General features: G+C 35.3%; 1 protein-coding gene across 1 annotated transcript in view; it reads left to right on the top strand.

The window, feature by feature from the left end:
* Window positions 1-2,131: 2,131 nt before the first annotated feature.
* Window positions 2,132-10,192, top strand: part of LOC136028727 (signal recognition particle 14 kDa protein-like) — a 56,576-nt gene continuing 48,515 nt past the window's right edge. The window contains exon 1 of the mRNA XM_065706598.1: window positions 2,132-2,276. Coding sequence (XP_065562670.1) covers window positions 2,253-2,276 — 24 coding nt within the window. The 5' untranslated portion in view covers window positions 2,132-2,252. The remainder of the gene's footprint in view (window positions 2,277-10,192) is intronic.

Below are 10,192 nucleotides of genomic sequence, written 5' to 3'. Positions count from 1 at the left end.
GTTTTTGGTGGCAGCCCGCTGAGTTATTTTCGGCGGCGCACCGCCGACTTTTGGTGCGGCTTTGGAGACAATTTCCAAGGGCCTGTTTTCATGTTGAATGAAGGGATGGAAAATGATCAAAACGTGCGATATTTGATGTTACAGCGATTTTCAATGGAGTAAAAATGATGCAAGTTGAATAGAGTGATCTGGGTAGTCCAGAACCAGCAGCTTCTATGCAACAATAATTTTTTCTGGGTGAAACCAACCATAGGAACACCTTTGGTAAAATACAAAGAAAATGTCCGGTAGATTTGACCAGTATTCACGGTCTGTCTCAATGTCCAACTAAATAAAATCAACCTTAAGAATCTACATATTTAAAATAAACACTTCGAGATTTTTAGACATACAATTTTAATACAACCCATTACTGGTAAAAGCTTTGTAAGCAATGGGGCATTTGGACACGCCAGTGGGCCCTATTGAGTATATATTTGAGGGGCCTTCCTCTTCCCCATTTATATTTATGGCTCCAAGCAAGGGCGCCCCAGTTTCTATTATAGGCAAATAGGGATAAGGTCCCCCTTGGTCCGTGCCTCTTATGGTGGTACCCTATATATCCGTACGGCGCTCCCCCATCAGCACCTGGGGACACGCTGAGTAGCCTCGGGGATGCCTATATTTCAATATATGATAAATTGAATAATGAGAACTCCAGGCGAGGAAGAAAATAAAATCTATCATGTCCTTTAAAACAATTAATTACAGGAAATTTGGACACTGCTTATGAAAAAAGAAAATTTCAAGGTAGCTTTGAAGAATAGTAATACTTTGGGTACTTTTCTGAATTCTGGAAAGGATCGAACTTCAGTGGTGCAGAAAAGCGGCATCAGAATCCATATGATTGCTGAAGTTCCTATTTTGGACATACTAACTGAAATTTAAAAAAGAAATTACTCTATCGAGACTCTATTTTGCCAGCCTTCAAGCAAAACTTTAAATTGCACACATTACATGTGTGTATTTACAATCTAAGCTAAAATTTTTATGAATAATTCTTGATTTACAAACAGCAAAGTTTATTCAAAGTTACGAAGACTTATATATTGCAATAAAATATAGCAGAAAATGGAGCTTTATTGGAGTTTTGATTCAAATATTGGAAGTAAAAAAACTAAAACAATTAAATGATTCCTGGAGTTGATTTCTCCCCCTACTAATTTTTTTTTGACTAAACTACAACCGATTTGACTTATCTAGCTACAGTACGGATATTATTATAAAAAGCATATAGTCATATTTTCTTTTTCGGTGATTTCTTGTTCGTCTTTTTCAATAAAAGATTTTTTGTTTTCAATGATTTCTTGTTTTTCAGCGAGTCTATTTTTTGCTATTTTCAGAGGTAGAGGTTGTATTTAAGTCCATTTTTAAAAGTTTTTAAAGCAAATATTCTTTAATTGAACATATAGATTTTACAAGTAAAAGAACCTTACCAATCAAGAAAAAAAATTGACCTGAGGAAATATTGTGAAATGGGAGGAATAGTAAATTTTCGCAATTTTTTCATTAAATAGGCTCACCTATTCACTTGATGAAAAAGTTTCGAAGGTGATATTTACATAAATAATAATTTTGAAAATATTAGAAAGCGTAATGAACTTCTGTTTATCACGTTTTCTATATCAAGAATGAGGATAGACTAATTAAAAATAAAATATGCTCATAGTAAAGAACGAAGTTGAAACTTAAAACAAGCAACAGTTTTGAAGTTATTTAATAGTTTTCCCTCCAAATGAATATAAGGAAGCAATCGCCACCTTGCCCTCCTTCGATGATGCAACAAACCCCACCCCCTAATGTTCAAATATATAGCCCAAATTTGTTTCTAAAGAATTATATTTTCATTCTATTTTGTGATATTTCATTAGGATTGAACGTCAAAGAAACAGGTTCTAATTAAATGAAGAATTAGGGTGGTGTATAATACACAAGTAGCCATGGCTGGTGCCTAATATAGCATAGTAGTAGCGCCCATATAGCTGTGTAATGTTATTTGAAAAAACCTGAATCCAAACGTACAGATTAATTTATCAGATATGTAAAATGACGCACCTTGGCGGCACTTGGATACGTTCTGGCCTACAAAAAAAAAAAAAAATTGGGTAGTAACAGCTAATGTTTTAGAAGAAGAAGTAGAATATCAATTTGTATTGTGTAGAGCAATTTGTAGAACTTTACAGCCTGTTTAAAGGTTGTCACAAATAGCTGAAATGGTTCTACTCAGTAATGAAGAGGTATTTACTTATAATGTTTGCTTCTCAACAATCCCAATTGTACTTCTTCTTTTAATTTATAGGCTACATTAGGATGTCCTCCATGCTGATGAGGCTGTATAAACAGAGTTGGCTTGATTAGAATGGTGCTCAAAAACAAGGTAAAATTCTAGTTAATTGACTTCTTGCTATCTCAGTAAGGGTTTAGGTTAGGAAAATGAAACTTTCAGGAATGAATCTACATACTAAAGTATGTCCTGGGAAGGTATTTCAAAGCAACTACCTCCACTCCTTCTCCATCTAGAGGGCCTTGACCTTTGATGACCTTTAAAAATATATGTGTTATAAAAGTAAAACCTTTCAAAATAGATCTTCTGCTTAATTGAAGTACAGCAAAATTGTTTTCAGCTTTGTAAATTTGCTCAATTCTATATTAGCCTATAAGGTTTTGAAGATATGCAAATACATTTCCTAAATTAAAAAAAAAACATTGATATGGCTCAAAATTTTGCTCAAATAACAGGAATTGTATTTTCAGAACTAAAGGTAGATAAAAAGCAACTAGTAACTGAAAATTAAGCTAAAATGTTGTTTTGTCAAACTTCAATAGGTATAGACCTGTCATGTAGGCAAATTTCAGGGCCCTCTAGAGGGAAAAGGAGTGGAGGTTGGTGTTATAAAATACCTTCCCAGGACGTACTTTAGCCTGTAGATCCATCCCCAAAAGTTTCATTTTCCTAACCTTAACCCTTTCCAAGATAGCAAGAAGTCAATTAACTAGAATTTTACCTAAAATACCTTCCTGGGACATACTTTAGTCTGTAGATTGACCCCTGAAAGTTTCATTTTCCTAACCTAAACCCTTTCTGAGATAGCAAGAAGTCAATTATCTAGAATTTTACCCATTCAATAAATGTTTAGTTTAGAGCACTTTGAAATGCTAATCCTAGATGTTTATCTATTTCTAGTTGACCCTCCTTCTCCATGGGGCAAACTAAAGATCCATAAAGTGGCTTGCTTACAGGTAACATAACCTATAGAGCAGAAAATATTAGTCCATGAGCCCTGTAGACAGCAGGGTGAGGTCTGTATTTTATATTTATTTAATAAAGTTTATTTAAGGTTTTTTTTTAGTTTTATCACTTTTTGTTAAATAAATATAGAATACAGACCTTGTCCTACTGCCCACAGGGCTCATGGACTAATATGCTTTGCTCTATAGGTAATGTTACCTATAAGCAAGCCCACTGTATACATTTTGGTCTTGTTGGAGAGGGATTTTAGAAAGCTAAAAAATAGATGTGCTTCTCAATAAAAGCTATAGAATCTTAACAATATCACACTGTCAGATTCAGCACATAGAGATATATTGAATCTGATGTTTTTTTTTCTCAGAGCTGATTGTATTGACTTAGTGGTCCTAGAATGTTGTGAGAGGGCTCATTCTAATGGAAATGAAAAGTTCTAGTGCCCTTTCTAAGTGTCCAAAAAATTGGAGGGCACCTATGCCTCCCACACCAATTATTTTCCCAAAGTCAACAGATCAAAATTCTGAAATTCAAAAGTCAATGGATACAAATTCTGATATTCCCTTGTAGCCCTGTTGAAAGGGCTACAAGTTACAAACTTTGACCAGTGCTTACATATAGAAAAGGTTATTGGAAAGTTACAAAAGTTTTCAGGGGGATTTTTGGTAAGGGGAGGGGTTGAGAAGAGGGGGATATGTTGGGGGAACTTTCCATTGAGGAATTTTTCATGGGGGAAGAAAATTTCCATGAAGGGAGTGCAGGATTTTCTAGCAATATTAAAACAAAAATATTGAAAAAATAAACATGAAAAAGTTTTTTCAACTGGAAGTAAGAATCACCATTAAAACTTAAAACAAACAGAAATTATTATGCATATGAAGGGCTCACCTCCTCCTAATACTTTGCTTTTTATGCTAAAGTATTTTTAGTAATTTCAACTATTTATTCTATGGCTTTTGTGATTCAGGGGTCATTCTTAATGTATTGGGACAAAATTTAAGCTCTAGTATAAAGAGCAAGGTACTGATGAGGAGGTGAACCCCCTCATATATGTAATAAAAACATAAGAATACAAAATTTTGTTACATAAGCTAATTTATAAGTTCTAGTTGCCTTTTTAAGTGACCAAAAAATCAGAGAGCATCTAGGCTTCCTCCCCCACTCCTTTTTTCAAAAAATCATTCAATCAAAACTATGAGAAAGCCATTTAGCCAAAAATAAATAAATATGCAAATTATGTTTTAATTATTCCTCTGTGGAAATCCAAAATCAAAACATGCATTGATTCAAAAACATTCAGAAATTAAATAAAAAATAAGTTTTTTTACTGAAAGTAAAGAGCAACATTAAAACTTAAAACGAACAGAAATTACTTCGTATATGAAAGGGGCCACTTCCTCATCAATGTTCTGCTCTTTATGCTAAAGTTTTTTACTATTTTAAAAAGTAGAGTTGAGAGAAAGAATCAAAATTAGCACAAAGAGCAGGGCATTAATGAGGAAGTAGCCCCTTTCATATATAAAGTAATTCTTATGCCATTCTTTGTGATGGGTGTGATTATGTACCAAGTGTTTAGACATGCCTGAACCTGAATATCTGCTTATCACAAAAATCTCCCAATGTGTAGATATTTGTATCAAGTGCCCAGCATGTAAATACAGATCAACATCTGTTAATGCTCAAAATCCAAGTGTTGAGAATATTGTACAAGCTACAATAAATAGCATGAAAAATGAGATCATTGATAAAATCCCATCTCAAGTGGCCTTTCAAGAAATTGTCCAAGCATCTTTAAAAGACATGGAAACATCACTAAAAGCTGAAATTTCACAAACTGTCAGTGAGATAAAATCACAAGTGTCAGCACTGGAAACCCAGGTGACCAAAAATGCTTGCTCTCTGAAATGTGTTCCAAAGTCCAGACAGTAGTTCTTCAAGAGACAAAAGCATCAAAGCCAATCTTACCCAGCATCTTGATAGTGAGATCCAGCTCCACTTTTCTGAAGAAAGTGACTGACAATGTAGAGCCCTTAACATTTTTGCGTTTGGAGTCCCTCTGCAACCCAATGACCAACTATTCATCAAGTCTTATATTGATCAAAGGTATAAGCTCAGAGACATTCACATCAATAATGTGAGAAGACTTCCAATCCCTATTAACTCTCTGCCATCTGCACGCCCCCCTCCTGTCCCTTTTACTGTCCCAAGCCTGGACATCAAAAGGTCAATCATCAACTGTTCCCACATGCTCCACAAGGATATACAATTTCGTGGTGACACATCCAAGACAGAGAGAAACAGGAGAAAGGCCTTAGTTGAGGAGTTGAAATGAAGAATAAGCTCAGGTGTGCCCAACCTCATGATCTTCAAGGGCCAAATCGTTCCAAAAAAGAGGCTGCTCATTGCAGTTGGGAAGCGCCACCCCGGCCCCCTCCAAACCAATCCGCAACGGAAACCTAGTTATATCATTGCATCTTCATGTAAATAGTTTTGTTTCCCCAGTGCTTTGTTTTGATAAATCGTCAGTTGATATTTCTTGTGAAGCTGCTAGTGTTATTTCTGCTAGTGTTAATTCAAATGTTATATCTAATAATTTGCTTGTGTCATGTCAGAATTCAGCAGATTCAAGTTTTTCAAGTACTATATCTGGTGTTACCTCTGAGTCTCAACAGCCAAATTTTCCAAGTCAGAAGCCCCTTTCTGGAAATACTTTCTGTGTTCTTTCAAGCAATGTTGACTGTCTGACAAATAAGCTTCTAGAATCTGGAGTGCTTCTTAGGGAAGAAGCAGCAGATGTTGCAAGTTTTGTTGAATTGTTACAAACTGCCTGAATAATTACAAACTTGTCTGCTGAATAAGAAGAAGAAGATGTTACAAACACAACAGCAACACTTTAAGAAATTTATATTAAAATTTCTTGGGATATTTACCTAGATTTATCAGCTGTCAATTGAACCAATTGTATACCAAGCCATCTTCTGGACAACACTGTAGTTTTTTTTGTGGATGGTGAAGCCCTCCCTTTGAAAGAGTGACAGATAGTCTGGTTTTATAATATCAATTTTTCTCTTCTTTTTTTTATTGTATTAAAGCTTTTTCCAATAGGCAATGCATAGAACACCACCCAAAAAAATCCCCCCGGACCCTACCCCAAGTACCACTGAAAACATTGAACCCCTTGGCTGGTCAAGTCAACTTTCTCAAAGCTCACATGAGGGGTCATTGAAAAATACTATGGTGGAAGTCGGGGCGTATGTCAAAATACAGGATGATACTGAAAATGAATTTCAAGAGGTCCTATCATGAAACTCAAAAAAAAGGAAAAAAATTCCCCAATCAAAAATAATACCCCTCCTCATGATCCAACATCCCCCTCACAAAAACTTGGAATTTACTTAAAAATCACTCCAGATACCCCCTTTGAGATAAAAAAGATAGCTCTCTTGAGGGTTGCAATGTTCAAAGTGTTAAAATCAATGTTTTCATTAAACATTAACTGTGATGGATCTCTGCTTATAGCCCTTCAAGATTCTAAATCAGCAGATATATTACAGAATTCAAAATCTCTTCTTAACATACCAATAAAATCTGTTCTCTGGACCCCAAACCAAAACCCAACTAAAATAGTAGTATATAAAATCCCTCCAGAAATTCCTATTCAGGATCTAAAAGAAGGACTCTCTGACAGCACTGGTAACCCAATCCCAGTAGCTGATGTAACCCAATTGGATAAACCAGATGCCAATGGCCAAAAGTTAAGCAAGTCTTTCTTATTCACGCTAAGAGGAGAAAATAATAACCTGGAGCAGATATTTCTCTTTGGACAAAGGAAACCCCACAAGCCCTACAAGCCAAAACCTATCCAATGCCAAAAATGTCTAAAACTAGGACACACAAAAAACACATGCAGTGAAACATTACATGAATGCAATTCTTGTAAAAACTCCCACCCCACTGGAATGAAAAATTGTTAAAACAATCAGCCAAAATGTATTAACTGCAATGGTCCCCACGATTCTACTAATAAAACTTTATGCCCTGCATATAAAAAGCGAGCACTAACACTCCAAATAGCAACAGAAAAAAACATACCTTACCCTTTTGCAGTAATGGAAGCAAATGCAGCTCAATCACACCTGACCAAAAACTTTATGAAACCACCCAACCCTCTCACCCACAGACCAACCATTCTACCAAAAGCATCAAACACCCCCAATAAAACTCCTTCTTCAAAGCAACCAAGCTCACATTCCTATAAGAGAGATTCACCCTGGACAAACCTTCTAGCCTCTACAAGTAATGATAGAAGATCAGAATGGCCACCTCTCCCAAGTAGAAATGAATCAGAAGTATTAATGGGAATCAATCAAATTATCAACAAAAAGACAGATGAAAATACAAATGAATTAACACCTAACATGTGCCAATTTATACTAAATTCTAATGCAGTACAGTCAATGAACCTAAAACAACCACAAAAAGCAAAAATAATAAGCGAATTGGCAAAATTGTACCTACCCAATCACATGCATATCCAAGCAAAAAAAGATCTTGCTCTGCTCCTAGCAAAGCTAAACATTGATACACCACAAAATGAAAATTAAAACAACAAAGCAGCACATTTCAATACTTCAATGGAATGTAAGATCACTCTCAGAAAATAAGTTAAATGATCTTTTATCTCTTATGAATAATAATCCCATTGATTTTGCTTGCCTTCAAGAAACCCATTTGACTAATAACCAACAAACAAAGTTTCCAGGATATACTATCCTGAGAAAGGATAGGTCTTTGCAGAGAAAAGGAGGTGGCGTAGCTATAATTTTAAATAATAATATTAAATTTTGCGGTATTAATTTCCCATTTCAAATGATGTTGATGTTATTGGTATTAATGTCTGGATAAATAATACTAAAACATACATATTAAGTCTTTATAACCCTAATGGCCAGGCTACAGATACCATGGACTTTTTCACTTATATTACTAATTCTAATATGCTGAAAAACATAATCATCTGCGGGGATTTTAATGCCCTCAGTCTTCTTTGGGGGGATAAGCCAGCAAATAAAGCTGGTAAGCTTATGGAAAGACTGATATCAAATAATGCGGATTTAGCAATTGCTACCCCTCCTAGTCTAAACACATATTTTAACCCCAAAAGTGGGAAATTCTAAACTATCGACTTACAAATTGTTTCAATAAATATACTAAATAAAATTTATATTAAGAAAACTGAAAATCTATGCACTGACCATTTTGCAATACTATCCTCTTTAAATGAACCAGCCAATATTCTCCCACATATCCCTAAATATGTCAACACCAAAGCAAATTGGACCATGTTTAGAAATAAGCCTAATGAAGAAATTCTAAGTTTAACCCAGAAATCTCATACCTCAGTTGTAACTGCTGACACGTATGCTGAAGCTATGACATCAATATTAACAAATGCAGCTAATCAAGCTATCCCCAGAACTTCACCTAGGAAAACCATCCCTAAACACACCCCTAAAGCATGGTGGACAAAAGATTGCCAAATTATGTGGAGAATACAAAATGCAACTAGGAGAGCATACCTAAAAAAAACCATCCCCTGTCACATATTTAAGTAAATTACAAGCAGAGGCTAACCTCAAGAGAACAATAACTAATGCTAAATATAATTATTGGAATAATTTTGCAAATAATCTTTCCAGAGAAACATCTGAGCCAAGAATGCACAGACTTATAAGCAAAATCTGCGGGAAAAAAACATCCCCCAACCCTCTTATGTATGAACTAATACATGAGAATTCCCACTATGATAATGACATTGATAAGACAAAATTATTTGCCTCCCTTTTCTCAAAAAAGCTAACATCAAAAAACAAAAATATCACCACTCAAATCATGACAAATCCTATTTACCAGCCCCGACCAGGTTCAGAGTATATAAACCATCCCTTCTCAATACATGAATTGAATAATGCAATACAGCATATCAAGGCCAATGCTACAAGTAGCTATGATAATATACACCCTATATGGATAAAGAATCTTACCCCTTTGTACAAACAGGAGCTCCTAAATTGCTATAACCATGCATGGGCTACATCCACATTCCCTAATAACTGGAAATGTTCATCTCTCATATCAATTTTAAAGAAAAACAAGCCTAAACATGACCCTGAGTCATATAGACCCATAATGATTACCCCAGTGCTGGGAAAATTAATGGAGAAAATGATTTACCATCGGCTGCTATGGTTTGTTGAGAAGAATAATCTGATACCTCCTACTCAAACTGGCTTCAGGAAACACCACTCATCAACAGATGCTTTCATAGTGTTAACAAATGCAATAAATGAATCCCTATAAAAAAATAATGTCTTAACTGCTGCATTCCTAGATTTTGAAGGAGCATATGATAATGTTGACCACCAGATTCTCTTAGTTAAACTTACAAAACTTGCACTACCCCCCAAACTTGTATCCTTCATAGAAAACCGAAGTTTCATTGTTTGTGTAGGTTCAGCCTCTTCACCCAAAACTTCAATAACCAAATGCCTTCCACAGGGTGCAGTCCTGACCTGCCTCCTATTTTAACTATTTTTATGGGACATGAACCTCCCACATACCAATCTACAGTACGCTGACGATCTGGTATTATGGGCAACTGGCAATACCTTCGAGATTGCGCATTCAAAGTTGCAAAATGCACTTTTCCAATTTGAAAAGTTCTCCCAAAAGTCCATTTTACCTACTGCACCCACAAAGTCAAAAATTATCCAATTCCACCATAAGCGAAATCATTATGATGCTAGGCTAACATTAAATAGAATACTTATCCCAGAGGACAATCAAATTAATTATCTAGGGTTCATACTTGACCAAAAACTAAATTTCCACCTCCACATCACAAACACA

This window comes from Artemia franciscana, chromosome 7 (genome assembly GCF_032884065.1).
Source record: "Artemia franciscana chromosome 7, ASM3288406v1, whole genome shotgun sequence".
Lineage (NCBI taxonomy): Eukaryota > Metazoa > Arthropoda > Branchiopoda > Anostraca > Artemiidae > Artemia > Artemia franciscana.
This window is presented reverse-complemented; position numbering and strand designations above follow the sequence as displayed.